Source organism: Artibeus jamaicensis, unplaced genomic scaffold (assembly GCF_021234435.1).
Source record: "Artibeus jamaicensis isolate MK-2021 breed Jamaican fruit bat unplaced genomic scaffold, CSHL_Jam_final contig_332, whole genome shotgun sequence".
Lineage (NCBI taxonomy): Eukaryota > Metazoa > Chordata > Mammalia > Chiroptera > Phyllostomidae > Artibeus > Artibeus jamaicensis.
Genome location: NW_026521788.1, coordinates 26,053,550 through 26,071,896, shown reverse-complemented (window position 1 = coordinate 26,071,896; position 18,347 = coordinate 26,053,550). Strand labels below are relative to the sequence as shown.

General features: G+C 36.8%; 1 protein-coding gene across 2 annotated transcripts in view; it reads right to left on the bottom strand.

Annotated features, from left to right (window-relative positions):
- The window catches only part of ADK (adenosine kinase), a 596,970-nt gene that overhangs the window by 31,690 nt on the left and 546,933 nt on the right, over positions 1-18,347 (bottom strand). For both annotated transcript variants that reach the window (XM_037130487.2, XM_037130488.2), the window contains exon 10: positions 11,014-11,100. In XM_037130487.2, coding sequence (XP_036986382.1) covers positions 11,014-11,100 — 87 coding nt within the window. The remainder of the gene's footprint in view (positions 1-11,013; positions 11,101-18,347) is intronic.

Below are 18,347 nucleotides of genomic sequence, written 5' to 3'. Positions count from 1 at the left end.
CCCGCCTTCCATGCCACCAAGCTCCTTCGCATAGTTGTAATTCTTTAAAAAACTGAATAGAACAAAATAACTTACTGTATTGTGGAGATTTTAAACTGTGCATATAAAAATAGAATAATATCATGAATTTATATCCTTTCTTTTATCTCCATCTTTGAATACTTGAACGTAGAATAAAGATCCGAATACAACTGTGAAAAGTCAATTTCCTCTTCTACTTTCTGAAAAATTAAAAGAAAGCATTCTGGTGGTGCTCTCTTATGATGCAAGATTTTACAACCTGCTCCTGCATGGCTTATGGACTTAACTCAGGGCAGAATTTGGCTTACGTGGCATTGGAAGGCCAAGAAAACCCCCAACATCCTTCACTGTCCTTTTTTGAAGAGACTGTTACTAGTAGGCTGTAGAACTGCTTGTCCCTCAGACATCATTATTTTTACTAGTCATGGAGGCAGTCTGGGGCAGCAGTGCAAGAAGGAACAGGAAGCTGACTGGATGGCACTGAACACATGATTTGTTGACAAGGGAGGGAGGCTAATTTAAATATAATGGTCAAGCTTCTATTTCAGTAACTTTTTAGTTCTGTGTTCATCACCACAGGTATTTTTTTTTCCAGCTGTGACATTTTTCTAGCCACTTGCAAGAGGACAGAGTGTTTATATGAATACCTTTCAAGTTCAATAGCTAATTTAGTTTCTGTGGAAGGTAAGCAACTCCACAGTGTGACCCTTGTCTTTTGCACAGTTGTGCATCAACTTCAATCATTAACATGGTGACTAACTTACAGCAGGTCAGAATATTTTAGATTTTTCTGTATTAAAGGAAGGTATTTAGAAACAAGGGTAACAGTGACACTCTTATGTGTCTAGATCATGTTGTGCTAGAAAAATACGTAAGTTTAATAAAGATGCTAACCAGATTTCTTTCTAAAGGACATGTGTTTTAAATGTTATTTTATAATTGCTTTACTACTTCCTTAAAATTGATTTTTCAGAAAAAAATCATGTACTTCTGCTGATAAGAGCACAAGATCACTGTCTCTACACTGTGTTCTAGTGTTGGCCTAATTACTGGAGTGGGAAAAAGTCTGAAAAAACCTCAGCCATTACATTTATATATTTAACAAGTCACAACCTTGAAATCCTGCTCTACCTGAAAGCACCATTAAAAGTGCTTGACTATTATTACTAGAGGACATTTTTAATAAAAGCTAATTAAGCTACAAAACTCCCAAGTGGTTAACTGATTTTAGGGGCTAAATTTCTGGTACTTCTAATTATCCCTGATGGCTTTACTTAGTGTTTCACAGCCATGACAGATGACAATGAAAAACTGCAGCGAAATTCATCTACCCTGACACTGTGCTAACCACCGGCTTCTCCCTCTCCAAGTAAAATCAATACTCTGTTTGAGTAAACACGTTTACAGCTTTATTAGGATGTCTTGCTTGTTCTGTAACAGCTCCTTGAAGCTGTGGTAACAAATCGACTCAACTCAGTTAAACCTAGAGAGCTGGGTAAGAGGCCCATCGATAAGGTTGTTATAAAAATAAACTGCAGGAGATCAGAAAGCTGGAGCAAACAGTCTGGTAAATGTCAATATTTTCCCTTACAGAGGATGACAAAAACAGTGAGATCATGCAGAAAGTCTTTTTTTTTCCTCTTAAAAATGTTTCTTGTTTTATTGGATAAAGCCCTTCTACTTTCTGTGCACAATTCTCCTTAATGAAATTTTTGCTTCCCAATTCCACATGCATATGGAACAGAAAACTGAACTAAATACTTGTTATGTTCCTGCCATTTCAGTCTTTATTTTCCTTCATATGTAGTCTTGCTTTGGTCTTCATTGACTTTATAAAATGATGTTATTTAATTTATCTGGAATGCCTGTGGTGGTGCAATCTTTCCTGCTTTTATTAATGAAACAAAACACTTTATCATGTACATTGAGAAGTCATTTCAACGCAGTGTCCACTCTTGCTACGATATCTGTGCAACCCCATGTTGTACCTTTCAAATGAGGCCTTCCACATTTATGCATTTTACAAGAGCAAACAGTGTTAGCTTCAGACAGGCCGCATGACCTCCTGACTCGTGGTAGTACATAAAAGTGTCTGCTACCTATTAGGAGCAAGCCTTCACAGTGGCTACAGCTCTACCAAATAAGAACTCATATACCTTCCTTTAGATGTTCACAGGTTGCTCAAAGAACTAACATCTGGCAGGAAATTCCCACTTCAATTTGGCAACCTTAGACTACCCAGATGTGACAAAGTAATGGTTTTCCCCCCCCCGTTTGAAAAGTTCTCAGACATAAACTTCTTTTTCATTTTCTATGTAGTTCAGTTAGTAAAATTTTGTTTTGTTTTGCTTTGACTTCATATTGACCACCAACCAGTCATGAACTCAAGTAACAACTCATGACCCATATGTTAAACAACACATAGACTTTTCTGGAAAAAGGAAATCAACAGACATTAAATTTTGAAATAACTTAAAAAGCTACTGTGCCTGCCAGGATAAGGTCTGACCTAGCAGGTATTTGCATAATGAAAACCAAAGCCTAAGTGGTGTCAGGTGGTGCAGTGACTGACACGGGCAGGAAGTTGACCCAGAGCGAAGGTTCCCCGACAATAATAGCTCAGCAGCACATTCCTCCCACACAAAGTGAGCAACTGAGCCACACAGTGTAATGCATGGGCGAGTGTTCAGTGCCATAGCTGTGAGGATAACTTATTTCCTTTTTCTAGTAGCTGAAAATGGAAACCTGTCAAATACTATTAATGGGGCATGGCACATTGCATTTGAACTAAAAAAGAAAAAAAATCATAGACACTTTTAAATGCCCCTAATTCAGGAAAGAAGCTCTTGAAGAGTACCACTAAGCACCGTTTTACTCGTATAGATAAGATGCCCTTCCACAGCAACTCCTTTCAAAAAACTGCTTTAAAGATCATTCTTTCTTATGGAACAAAAATGTACATCAGGTTAGAATCTGAATTTTAAACCTAAATGTGTGATCTCTTGATGTGGTTCCCAAAATAAAATAAAATATTAGCATATGTTTCTGTTTATTGTCAAAGCCAAATATCTTGGATACTCACATGGCAAAAAAAAAAAAAAAGAAACAAAACAAAACAAACCTATATCAAAGGCTTTTATGCATTTGGGATATTGACTCTTGACCTCTATAATTCCAAGAGGCCTATATAACAGACTGCTTAACTGACAACTTTCATTTGGGTTATGAACATGTGTAATTACCAGATCATGAATTAATGAGCCAGGAATTGGGCTCCTAGTATTGAATATTTGTCATTAATTGTCTTTCTTTGAACCTCACTTTCCTCATCCATCAAATGGGGGCTTTTGAACAGTTTTATACTGAACATCAACTCATTTCAGAGAGCTGCTTCATGAGCCACCAAATAAAATGTGGATAGAGCCAAATGGAGATTTATTTGATCTCATTTCATGTTGACTCAGGTAAGACCTCGTAACATAGTTTCACTACTGAAAACAGTCTGAAAACATGAAAATCAGAAAATGTGATCTTTAAAAATATTCACTTTCAGCAGTAACATTGTAAGCTGCATGTTAAAGACCCATCGGTCCAAAGTCATACTGCTGGATTAAGGAGATGAGAGTAAATTTATTTAAGCCCTAATTCATTATTAGCATGATAACTAATTTTGTTACTATTTAACTCAATTAAAAAAAACTGTATTTTATCAACTGACAACTCCTCACAGCAGGGTTGTTCTAAAATTTTAAGAGCATTTGATGATAGAAACTGGTTTTAATTTTCCATTTATTTCACAGGCTACAGATAAAATATATACCTCTTAACTCTATAAATGTCAATGATAACTAGATAATTAAATGCAAAACAAATTAAGAGCCTGTGTTCATACCCCAGCTTTGGGAACTCATACATCTTATGTAAGAATAGCTATGAATTTAGTAATAGTGGTGCAAATTTTCATTAGTTTTATTCAGACTGTTTACAGTAAACAGCCTTACAATTCAGCCACTACATTTCATACACATTTCCATATAGTTCAGAGAGTTGTTTCTAATGACTTATTACTGTGGCTAAGACTTCTTCCAGGTCCCAAGGTTGGCTGGACTGTGCATCAGCGTTACCAACATGAAATTTTATTTTTTGATTATGTTAATTACAAAGCCAATAAAGGCACAAAGTAACAAATCCAAACATCAGCAAGACAAAATTTAATTTGAATACATTTAGCTTTATGAAAATGTACTATATTGCTTCTACTTTTTTCATTTTGCTGTTAATGACCGACAAAATTTCTTTTAGGTCATAGACTGGCACAAGTTTACAGACTAGTGTTTAGAAAACCACTTTGGCTATTTTTCCTCACTTGGAGGGGAAGATAAAACAATATACTAATGGAATGCAGTATAACAAAATTTTCATACAAAGGTGCCCTGACCCGTGGTCAAACCTGCAACCTTTTGGTTTATGGGATTATGTTCCAACCGAATGAGCCACACCAGCCAGGGCCAGGGTACTGGTTCCTTGAGGGAACATTCATGTTTATGTGAAATTCCAGACTTCATTTTAAAATCATTCTGTATTCCATGTGAACCAACATTATTTCTCTTTTTTATAATGGCTTGAGGGTCATCTTTACCTCTTTTAACCAACATGGACTTAAATAATCTCAGCCAAGGCTCTTGAAGTACAATTCTGGCTCAGCGTCAGCTTATCTAAACCCCTGGATATGCAGCACTAGAATAGTATGTCATAGAGTGTCCTATGACTGTGTGAAGTGTGACTTTCCAGCCCCTGTATGAACTTGAGCTACTGTTGTGAATTTCATATTCCTCATGACCAATTCAGTTCTATACTTCATTTGATGGTTTTAAGGAAAATTGCTGCTTAAGAAATAAAACACCAAGATGTCCTAAAAGATGAGTTAAAAGATGCAAAGTTATTGCTGCTCTGGGGTGGGGTAGGAGCGGGCAGCTCTCATCTTAGTCATCCACAAGTAAATCCTGAGTACAGTGGGTCATAGGAAGGTTTTGATTTTCTAAGTGAAGAAGTGTGAGAAATGATATATTTAACACGCAGCAAGCTATTTTTAGCCTTCTGAGTTGGACAGCAAAGGAAGAAGTTGGTGCAGAGAAAAATCACAAGAATTCTGCACCACTTCTTTGCATAGCATGATGTTAAACAGCAATTAAGAAAGACGGGAGAGTAAGCTATGAATGTTTGGGAACAAACAGGTGAGAATGGGAAATATGAAGATAATTTGGAGAATCTCCACACCTGTCCAAAGTACAGACAGAGGACACATGAAAAGGAAGTACCATCCCTATTCTGGACACTTAAACCTTTTATCCTTTTCTTTTTTAACCAAAATTCGTATCTGAACATGAATTAGAAAGTGGAATTAATGCTCCTTTTTATTATATGGGAAATGGTTATTTACATTGCGACTGCCAAGAGGCTTTAATAATTTGCATATTATAGTAATATATTTTAGGATAATATTCTTTCTCTGCCAAAGTTGTTATGAGAAATTTAAAAATGAAAAGTATTAGAGGCAGCAGAGTTAGTTTACTATCATTCAAAATAAATTCTTCTAAGCTATGTATGGCTCTTAACCACATTTAATGAAGCTTTTTAAATCCTAAGAATGTTGGTCCTTGGGTAAGGTCTCTTGTCTTTTATCTGAAAGTTATATCTATGTGCCTGTGTGTAAAATCTGTCCAAAGTATACTCACTTTTAGTCTAAAGATGATTTGTAGGTCTACACTATCTTTGTACGACTGCCATAAAACATTCAACTAAGTCATATTAGATTAGCACACGCTGATATTGACAGCCTACTGGGAACATATTGATTAGGTCTCCTTCCATGTACTTGTTATGATTTTTCTCCTCAGTTTCATTTACTGGGAAGACACAGGGGAAAAGATTTCACCAGAACAATGACAATGCCTGTCACAAAATGTTCTCAACGTTTCCATTTGTTACTATGACAGTTCCAAGTGAAAAGGCAGACCTGCTGTGACAAAGCGCAGCAGGACAACAGGAAGAAATTTTCTCCTGACCCGGGAAATTAGGAAATCATACTCAGAGATTACAGAATTGTCTCCATTTCCAAGGGTATAATCATAGAACTTGGGCTTTTGTAGGAGAATCTGAAAAGGGTAGTTCCGTCAGGACAAAGGGCAAATGTTACAAAGTGCTTTAGATCTCCAAACAGAGCAAGGAGGCGTGCTTGTAGAGGCCAAAGGGATTTGTCACTGTCACTAAACCCTTGAGATGGAACTATGAATTTAATGTAGATACATTTAGAGTACTCATTTTAAAATTCTACATGAGAATCTATGATGTAGTTATATGTTGTGGCTAATAAGAACACATGGCACTCTGGTACTGAGATATGTTATTAGGACATGGTGGGTGAGGTGATGCTTTATCCAAGAACTTGAAATTGGGACTGATACATAGTTATGCAAAGTCACAAAAGACAGAAACGCTCTTAAGCCAGCAAAAATTGAAAGTAATAGGAGGCATATATTAACTATCTAAAGATAGAATGTGTCAATCAGAAAGGAGATGCATTTATCAGTCAACAAAGCAAAGAAAAAGGAACTACATAATAAATGTAAAAGTTGTCACTGCCCCTCCATTTTCAAGGTAGAGGAGTATGGTTCAGCAGCTGGAGTATTTCAAATCCTAACAGAACGGCTTTCCTTGATGTAGAGATAGGAGTAGGAGGTTTTAATCAATGGTTTTTTTAGTATTTTAAACTAACAATACCACACCTATTGTAAGATGAATGCATCAGCTTGGTGCTACTCAACAGTCGATTCATGTAACTCCCTGTGCTTGGATTCCACGCTGACCACGCAAGTTTATGATCTAGCTTTCTGTATCTCTGTAGTACAATCAATTCTATTGCTTAGAAAAAAATGGTCCTGGTTCAGACTCACCTGGCCCTTCGATTCTCTACCCTTTTCCTTTTGCAACAATGGAGAATCCTATCAGATAACAAAAGCCCCTGTTCAATAAATGAAGTCATCTATTCAGATAATAGGAACATTCACTTTGGCAAAGCCCCCTTTTGTTAGTAAGGCTGGTTGGTCTTGGTTCTCGGTCCCTATAAGACTTCCCTGAAAGTCTAGAGCAGGAATGTGTAGTGAGTGAGAGCATGGCCTCTGGAACGAGACTGCCTAGTTTGAATCCTGGTTCTGCTATTTTCTAGCTATGAGATGTTAGCTGAGTTACCTAAACCCTCAGTTTTCTCATCCGTAAAATGGGGTTACAAATAACCTACTTCGAGGAGCTTTTATAAACATTAAATGAGTTAATATATATTAGGTACTTAAGATACTGATTGACTAATAGATGCTGTGTAAATTTATCTATTGCTATTACTGTATAGCTTGACTTACATGGACAGAATGTGCTAAACATGTCGAAATCAGAATTCCACTGCTGAGATGGCAGAGTATTCATCTCAATGTATGACTCAGTCTTTCAATATCTCACTATCATGGGAACTGATCCGAGTAAAGTGAGAAAAATGGCTGCGTAACTGAGGCATTACCAGTACAGTCCTATCTACTTTCAGGCTGCCTTCGACTTTACCTACACTGGTTTCAAGAGTGCACACTGAAGTCCAGTGTTGGATTCAGGGCATGATGAAAGTGAATAGAGTGAGGAAGTTGCCACGTATTACACAAGGGGTTGGCACGCTATAGATTGAGGGCCAAATCTGGCCCATGGCCTGTTTTTGTAAAGCTGGAGAGCTAAGAAAGTTATTTACATTTTAGTGTGATAACCAAAACAAAATAGAAAAGTAAGCAAGTAAGCAAACAAACAGAAGAGGAAAATTATACAATACAGTCTGTATATGGTGTGTAAAGCTTGACATTTTCACTATTTGGCCCTTTACAAAAAAAGTTTATGGGTTCCTGTTTCACAATCTTTCCTTTTTATTTATTTGCTGTACCCCAATGATAAATATACAATGAGGGTAGGTAAGCAGAATGAGATTTTCTAAAAGGCTGAAAATCCTGTAACAAAGAACCCAGTGCTTTTGGTGGGGTAGTCTATGTATCATTTTAGTACAGTACGAATGGGTAGCTAGCTGTTTCTACTTCAGTGTCCTAAAAGTGACTTCACTCTCCCTCAAAAAGTCTGTATGTTATTCTCTAGTACTGGAAGCATTACTGAGCGTCTGAAAGGGAATCTGTTGTTGCAGAACCAGGTAGCCCAGGGCCCCAGGGTCCCTGGGCGAGAAGAAGGGCTAATTAGGTTGTGATGGGATCTATAGTGCTGTACTAAATATCAGAGAAATAGAATACTTAATGTCCTAAATATTTTACTTAAAAAGGCTATAAGGATACAAGTTTAAAAGTTCCTGTATTAATATTTCTGGTTTAACCAATTTCTAACCAGAAAATCGATAATATTTCCCTAATGTATTACAGAAGTTGACCCAATTCTGGGTAAGATATTTTTAGCCTGCATGGATGTATATAGCTCTGAAGTAGTATGGAATAGGAAAAATAGCTGCAAAATAATCAATGATGAAGACTTTTAGAGCAAAGAATGACAGTAAAGTAGAACGTTATCTGTGGTATGCACTCATACCAAAGAATAGAGCGTGAGCATGCTACCAGTCTAATGGTTCACAGCTCATTTGGTGGTACATTTAGACAATGGAACACCATTTGGCTGTAAAAAAAAATAAAAAGGAAATCTTACTTTTTACAACATTATGGATGGGCCTCGAGATTATTATGCTAAGTAAAATAAGCCAGTCAGAGAAAGACAAATACTGTATGATCTCAGTTATATTGGAATCTAATGAACAAAATAGAAACAGAGGCATGGTCACAGGGAGCAGAGTGACAGCTGTCAGAGGGGTGGAGGATTGGGGAACTGGATGAAAGAAAGTGAAGAGATTAAGCAAACACACACACAGAGAAAGGGTCCGTCCAGAAAGTATCCAGCCACATACTATGAAAAATGGAGGCATTTACTGAAGAAGATACAAGAAACATTGTACAAGGGACACTGATGCCTCAATCCCCTTTAAAGTAGGCACCTTGGGACCTCACACAGTTCTCCCAATTGCCATCAGCTGCCTGAATGTATTTTCCTAAATCTCCTTGAAGGTCTGAAATCACTTCCCTTTCAAAAGTGATTTTAGTTTTGGGAAAAGCCAGAAGTCACAGTGAGCCAAATCTGGTCTGTAGGGGGGGCCGAGTCACCTGGGTGATTTGCTGTTTTGCCAAAAAACTCTGCACAAGACATGATGCATGAGTGGGTGTGTTGTCACGATGAAGCTGCCAACCACCAGTTGCCCATGGCTGCGGCCTTCTGACTCATTCAAATAGTTTCTGTGGAGGAATGTTCCAGCTTAGCACAAAATTTGATGCAGCTTCATTGCTTTACTTGCTCAGTGATTTTGAATGCAACAGCCACATAGTACACATGGTCATTCAACAGTATCTACCACCCCCACTAACTAGGTACAGTGAAGTCATCACTGTTCACACACATACATTACAGCCCACTCTCCTTGGCTGCCAGGTTACATCAATGTCCTGGAAACCATTCTTGTTATATTAACAATGGTTGGACTTTTTTCTGGACAGACCCTTGTGTGTGTGTGTATATGTATACACACAGACGCAGACAACAGTGTGGTGATAGCCAGAGGGAAAGGGGGGGTGAGAGGTGGGGAGTAGGTGAAAGTGGGCAAAGCAGGGGGAAATGGGGATAGAAAGAGATTTTGCTTAGGATGCTGGGTGCACAATGCAGCATGTAGGTGATATTTTATTGAGTTGTGCATTTAAAACCTGTATAGTTTTGTGAACCGATGTGACCCCAATAAATTTGGTTTAAAAAAAAAAGACTAGTTACAAATAGTTTCAAAGAAGAAATGTGAAAAATTTATGTTGCTGAAAAAGACCATTTATATACATATTAATATATATATATATACACACACACATATCATATTTTGCTGTGTATAATTCACACCTTTTTGCCCAAATTTTTGAGGGAAAAATAAGGATGCGCATTATACATGGGTACACATACATGGCAAACCCTGGTATATAGTTGTGTGTGTGGGTATATATATGTATTTTAAACAATACTAAGTTAAAACCATCATAAAATCTTAAATGTTTTCCATGGCTCAAATTATTTTCTAAGGAAGAAGAACAATGGTTAACTCCATTTGTCTTTTTGTTTTTTTTCATGTCATGCTTGAGAAATAAACAGAGATCAGGAAGGGCTTTTCTGGGTTATCATTTAAGAATCTAAAGGTTTACATAGACCATAACCTAGTTTAACTATACTTAACTAAAAGGATTTTAGATGTATTTCAATATCAGAATCTTTGAAACAGACCTTAGATCAATATAAGTCATCAAGCCAAGATCTCCTAATTGTCTTAATCTTGTTTTTGAGTACTCATTTCAAAAATGATTTGGTTCTTATAAATTATGCCAGTTCTTACTGAGCTTGAACTGGACAAAAATTTAACCCTTCCTAATAAAATAAACATGCAACTACTGTGTTAGAAACACATGTTTTAACCAAATAATCCAAATATTTTAGCTATTAGCAGCATACTGTTTAATACTCATCACAGCTTGTTTTAAAGAACAACAATGTGTTAACATTTAAGCCTGAAGGACTATGAATATGCTATATATTGTACTTGGTGCAGCTTGTTTATGAAATATTCTGACAGACACAATTAATCTTGTGAAAATGACTAGGGTAGAGCATAATAGCAAATTATCTTTAAGCCAAAAATACATGTTTTCCTATAGTACGATATCCTCAGCTATTAATATGATAGTAGCATATGAGAAGAACATTAGGAGTTAATTATTTAAAAGAAATGAAAAGTTATTAAATTCATAAATCTTGGTTATGTGGTAGATACAAGGGTTAAAGGAAATGTTTAACTTATAACTAAGTATAAAATAAATGCATCTTTACCTCCAACAAATGCATCTCCAGCTCCGTTGGTATCAATAATTTCTTTCTGGTCCTGATCCAAGACAGCAAAAGCAGTGACTTCACTTTCTGCAATTAGAGCCAAAGAACGGCAAACTGACTTCTCTTTGTAATACTCAATATATAAACTCACCCAATGAACCTGAAGTTCCTTCATCGTTCATCATTCAAAAAGACAGAATGTGAGCTCCGCATTCTGTACAAGAGTACTTGGGAACCAAGGTGCAAAATCACCTATGAGCAGTGCCTTTTTTTTGTAGTTTTCAGCATTCAGATGCTGTATGTGCTTTGTTAAGAGTCATACCTAGGTAGTTCATATTTTGGGGGAATGACAGTAAATGGCAGCAGTACCCTTCTGGGCAGTACAAAGAAACAACAAGCTACAGAAAGTGTTTGTAAGGATTAAGTCACAAACTTCTAATAACGCTTCAAGCCTGACTGCATTCTGGGAATTGAAATCTTGGATACAGTAAAGAGCTATAAATCTTAAAAATATAAATGATGATTTATCTTGGGTGTTTCTCTACAGAAAATCACAATGGCACAATAAAAATACAATCACTATTCTGTTAATGATACTTCATGCCAATGTCAAGGATTACCGATTTTAGTTGGCTTATTACAAATAACCTAGACTGGTTACTTTTTCCTAAGGAGTCACTATTTCCTTTAAACTATGTGTCAACCAGAAGAAGGGAAAGCTGCCTCTGAATGTGCAGGCAGACCAAAGGGACAGTGCAATGGGCTCTTGTCTTGCAGCAGTCTGGACCAGGGCTTGGTTGTTTTGACTACAGAGTAACATAAAACAGTACTTTATACTTGGCACATGACAATGGAATGAAGTTGCTTGTGATGAAATCTGGCCTAGAGGACATCTGCAGAAGATTGGTCAGTGCTTTTTATTGGGACTGGACTTCTGAAATCAGACATATGCATTCCTTATGGAGACAGATGTGGTCCGAGACTTGTAAACTTCAATCTCACCTAAGATCAAGAGGGAGGGAAAAGGTGATCTTGAGAACATTAAGGTCTTGATAAAGAGCCTAAAATCTCAAAAAACATGTCCTGTCTGCCTTCTACTACTAAAATACACTTTCAATAATAGATAAGCACAGATTTGAAAATGACAAAAAAGATCCTCTTGGGAAAGCTGATATTCAGAAGAGGACTCACTCACTCAGTGAGCCCTTTTGACCAGATGGCTGTAGATGCTAAGAAACCTCTGCACCAGAAGCACCTATTTAAACTCCTTCAGTAACTAACTTTCCACCCATTGTAACACCAGAACCTACGTGGCAGTTAACAAGATTTTGATTAACTAGAAGTTAAGACACAGTTATCTAGGATTAAATTTTCTAGGGAGTATGCAGGAGATACTCTTATACAGGCAAAAAAATAAAAAAAGATGTAAGCAGACTTTATTGGAAATAATTAGGAAAGGGCTACAGTTTGATTTAGGAAAAGGTCTGTTCCATAAATATTTATAAAGAAATCTGGTTTTATTACTTCCCAGTACAAGTCATACTATAAAGGGAATTACCAACTGTAAACTAAGAACAAACAGGCACTAAATAAGTAAAACAAGCTAAGTTGATACCATTACCATTTACAATAGGGTTACATTATGTAATAATATAACGTCTATAAAACATTTTAGGTAATAAGAATTAATTACTGGATTACAGATTTGAAAATAATTATATATAAATGGTAAGTAAGTCACAGTTAGATCTAATTCTTTGTTTACTGATTTTTGGTTGGATAAATCTTTATGTATGTATAGAACCTAATTCCCAATGGAAGAGATTGTTTTGATTACTTTGCTCTTAAGAATCATGACTTCTTGGTCTTAATCACAGAAAATTCTAAATGAATGCATTTATACTGTACTTTTTTTTCTGGACATATGTGTAGATTCTTAAGTTGCCTATTTGACATCCTGAGGTGTCAAATATGGTGTCGTATTTTCCTGAAAAATAAGGTAGAATTATTTTCCACCTTTTGTACATATTAATACAAATAAATATAAGAACATCAAGAATGTAAAAGAGCTGTCATAAATCAGTATAGACATAGTCCAGTCTCTGTCATCTTCTATATCTAGAGGGCTATATTATGAGAATGCCTCAACATTTGCAAGATCTTAAAATGTATTCTAAATCATTAAAAAAAGGTTGAACAATATTCAATAATATTTAAGTTTAATTCTATTTTTCGTACATTCTTAGTTTTTTGAAATGTGATGATATTCTTAGTTTTTTTGAAATAGCTCTGGTTTACAGAGCTATTAAAAAAGAACCTCACACAATTAACTAAACAGAATTCACGAGCATGACCTATTCCATGGTCTTTTAGATAACATACCGTATAAACACATGAAGAACCTCACTAAATCTTAAGACACACTTATAGGTGTGGGCACCGTTTAATCAGTGAGCCCCATGACTCTCACGGGGACCTGTTTTCTTATGTGTGAAATGGGCAGGGAGTAGCTGTGGGAACAAGTAGCAAAAATATCTTGTTGCTCCAGTTGTACAAAAATCACACTGTTAGTTTTGATGATGTACTTCTACTTAAAAGATTAAGATAAATCAGAACCATTACTTTTCACCAAAAGTTTCTAACCAAACTTTTTGAAAAGTGAGAAGGAAAAGGACTGGGCATGATTCTTATTCTTATTTTCCAGATTTCTATAAGACCAAACAATGGTGAGCTTCCTCAAATAGACAGGCAACAAATAGTAACAATGCAGCTGATACCAGATTTTGTTTGTTGTCATTTATTAGATAAGACCCTCAGGGTACCTTCATTCAGAAGAGTGAAATTTAGCTTATTTAAAATACAAAATAGTAAAAATTCAAACATTCCTTGGACAGTTTATACAAACAAATAATTTACTCTTCACTTCACTATCACATAAGCTTCACTATCTAATCACTTAACAGACCAGTCAGGTTAGAATCAAAACATCCTCACACACCTATAATGCTATGCCAATTATAGTAGAGACAGTTAGTTCATACAAGTGAAAAATGAAAAATAATAACCAAAAAAAAATCCAGTCACTCCATGCCAAACAACTATATTTTAGCATCATGGACACACAATCTCATGATAATAATAGCCTTAGAAATTCTGTTCGAGGTATTTTAAAATGCTATGTGTTGTTATTGTTTTGTTGATGTGACCTCTAAATCGTAGAGAAGATATAGTTGAAGGAGACACATGGCAGGATGAGAGGCAGGAAGGCAGGCGTTTTCAACCTTAGGGTGGGCTGCAGTCGCCACCTCTGCCACTGCCCCCAGCCATGGAAAAGACAGAACAGTGATGGCAAAAATTTCACCAGGAAATGGAAAGCATGACTAAGTCAAAACCAGAATTCTTAAGAGTCTTTAAAGAGGCCCCTGAACCTTGGCCATTATACTGAGGTAATTTCCAAAGTACTTACATTTTTGTTTGCTTGTTTTTTATTAACCTTTTATTTGGAGATCATTATAAACTAACAGAAAAGTTTGAAGAAAAATCCATAGAATTCTCACATAAGAGTTTGCCACATTTTCTTTATCATTCTTCCCATACATATGTATGTATTATTATTTATTCTTTTAAGCTATTTGAGTGTAAACTGCATATATTATGCCCTGACTCCTTAATAATTAGTTAAGTTTATTTCCTAAGAACAATGATATTCTTTTAGGTAACCATGGTATAGCTACCAAACTAAAAAAATTTAATACTGTTATTTAATCTAATCTATATTCCATATTTTGATTTTGTTAATTGTCTTTTATATACAAGATCCAGTCCAGAATCAAATACTGCTTTTAGTTGAGCTAGTTTATTTTGAATTTAACCTTGTGATAGATATATACAAATATATAAGAATATATAGGATTCTCAGGATATAATCCTAGCAGTGGAATTGCTGGGTCAAAAGGCAGGTCAATTTTTATTTTTCTGAGAAAATTCCATACTGTTTTCCATAATGGTTGCACCAGCCTGCAATCCCACCAACAGTGAACTAGGGTCCCCTTTTCCCCACAACCTCTCCAACATTTGTTGTTTGTTGCTTTGTCTATTATAGCCATCCTGACCGGTGTAAAGTGGTATCTCATTGTGGTTTTAATTTGCATCTCTCTGATGGCTAGCGATATTGAGCATCTTTTCATGTGTCTCTGGATCCTCTGTATGTCCTCCTTGGAGAAGTGTCTGTTCAAGTCCTTTGCCCATGTTTTAATTGGGTTATTTGTCTTTGTAGAGTGGAGTCGTGTAAGTTCTGTGTATATTTTGGAGATTAAACCTTTGTCTGTAGTATCATTGGCAAATGTATTTTCCCATATAGTTGGTTGTCTTTTTAATTTAATACTGTTTTCTTTAGCCACGCAGAAGCTTTTTATTTTGATGAGATCCCATTTGTTTATCCTTTCCTTTATATTCCTTGCTCTAGGGGACATATTAGTAAATATGCTGCTGTGTGAAATATCTGAGATTTTCCTGCCTATGTTCTCCTCTAGGACTTTAATGGTTTCATGGCTTATATTTAAGTCTTTTATCCACCTTGAATTTATTTTGGTGTATGGTATAAGTCAGTGCTCAAGTTTCATTTTTTTGCATGTAGCTGTCCAGTTCTCCCAACACCATTTGTTAAAGAGGCTATCTTTATTCCATTTTATGTTACTGCCCCCTTTGTCGAATATTAATTGACTGCAGAGGGTTGGGTTGATTTCTGGGCTCTCTGTTCTGTTCCATTGGTCTATGTGCCTGTTTTTACGCCAGTACCAGGCTGTTTTGATTACAGTGGCCTTGTAATACAGTTTGATATCAGGTATTGTGATCCCTCTTACTTTGTTCTGCTTTCTCAAGAGTGCAATCCTAAAACATCAATTTCGAAGAACCTATGCACCACAATGTTCATAGCAGCACAATTTACAATAGCCAAGAGTTGGAAGCAACCTAGGTGCCCATCAGTAAATGAATGGATCAAAAAATTGTGGTACATATACACAATGGAATTCTATGCAGCAGAGAGAAAGAAGGAGCTACTACCCTTTGCAACAACATGAATTGAACTGAAAAGCATTATGCTGAGTGAAATAGGCCAGGTGTTGAAAGACAAATACCATATGATCTCACCTTTAACAGGAAGCTAAACAACGAAACAAACAAGCAAGCAGAATAAAAACAAAAGACAATGAAATAGAGAATAGGGGGACAGTGACCAGAGGGGAGAGGGGAGGGAATTTAAGGGGAAAAAAGGGGAGGGATTTGGAGGAACAAGTATGAAGGACACAAGGACAAGAACTAAGAGGGGTGGAAATGGGAGGGAGGTGGGGTACACAGGGCGGGTTGGGCTGGGATGGGAGAAATAGAAAACTGTACTTGAAAAATAAGTAAATAAAATTTTTAAAAAAGGAAAAAAAGAATATATAAATATATATATTCTTACAAATATATAAGAAGGTGTGCTTTAAAAAACTCCCTCTCAGCTCTTATCTCTCCAGTAACACGGTTTCTAGTCCAATCAGGTTATCACTTTTACTGTTTTTCTGTGTATCTTTCCAGGTTTCTCTATGCATATAGAAACAAAATAAATTCTTATTTTTCTCCTAAAAAAAAAGAATAAAAAGCCCTAATGTGCTGCCTGTACATGCTTTATCACTCTGAGATCTTGCTATGTTGGTAAACAGAGAATGTCTTCATTATTTTTTATTGTTGCATAATAGTCCACTGTATAGATACACTATACTTTCTTTTATTTTTTAAAATTTTTAATTTTTTTGATTATGCCATTACAGTTGTTCTATTCCCCCTTTCATTCCCCTCCACCCTTCACCCCCCACCTCGACCATTCCCCCCCTTTAGTTTATGACCATATGTCTCAAGTTCTTTAGATTCTATATTTCCGATACTATTCTTGCCCTCCCCCTATCTATTTTCTACCTACCGTCTGTGCTACTTATTTTCTGTAGTTTCTCCCCTCTTCTCCTCCTCCCACTCCCCTGTTGCTAATCCTCCATGAGATCTTCATTTCTATGTTTCCACTCCTGATCTAGCTGTCCTTTTAGTTTGCTTTTGTTTTAGGTGTGGTTGTTAATAACTGTGAGCTTGCTGTCCTTTCACTGTTCATATTTTTTATCTTCTTTTTCTTAGATAAGTCCCTTTAACATTTCATATAATAAGGGCTTGGTGATGATGAACTCCTTGAACTTGATCTTATCTGAGAATCACTTTATCTGTCCTTCCATTCTAAATGAAAGTTTTGCTGGATAGAGTAATCTTGATTGTAGGTCTTAGGATTTCATGACTTGGAATACTTCTTTCCAGCCCCTTCTTGCCTGTAAGGTCTCTTTTGAGAAATCAGCTGACAGTCTGATGGGAACTCCTTTGTAGGTGACTGTCCCCTTACCTCTTGCTGCTTCTAGGATTCTCTCCTTCATTTTAATTTTGGCTAATATAATGATGATGTGCCTTGGTGTGTTCCTTCTTGGGTCCACCTTCTTTGGGACTCTCTGAGCTTCCTGGATTTCCTGGAAGTCTATTTCCTTTTCCAGATTGGGGAAATTCTCCTTTATTATTTGTTCAAATAAGCTTTCCACTTGCTCTTTCTCTTCCCTTTCTGGTACCCCTATAATTCGGATGTTGGAGTGTTTAAAGATGTCCTGGAGGTTCCTAAGTCTCTCCTCATTTTTTTGAATTCTTGTTTCTTCATATTTTTCTGTTTGGTCATTTATTCCTTCCTTCTGTTTCACTCTCTTGATTTGAGTCCCAGTTTCCTTTTCATCACTATTGGTTTCCTGTGCAATTCCCTTCATTTCAATTAGTTTAGCCTTCATATGTTCCTCTAATTTGTGACTAAAATCAACCAGTTCTATGAGGATCCTGATCACCAGTGTTTTGAACTGTGCATCTGATGGGTTGGCTATTTCTTCGTCACTTAGAGTTATGGGCTCTGGGGCTTTGAGATCTTCTTGAGCCATTTTTGGTCTGTTCACGCCTGTTAAGTATGAGGAGTGGAGTCGTAGGAGTGGGGCAGGGCCATCAGGGCGTGGTTGCTGGGTTGTGACACTGTATGTGGGGGCAGGGTCAGAGTGGAGAAATGGCGGCCCTCTCTGCTGCCTCCTGCTGCTGGGGCCTGCTTGGTCCCCTCACTGCCCACTCCCTCGCTGGCCTATCTGCGCAGGGACGTGCCACCACAGTCAACCCACCGCCCTGCACCCTTGCCAGATCCACCAGTTGCTCACTGGGTCCGCCCTTTGCAACCCCACACCTGGGATCTGGGTGCCTGAGTCCGTCTGACCAAGTTTTCCTGTGCAACC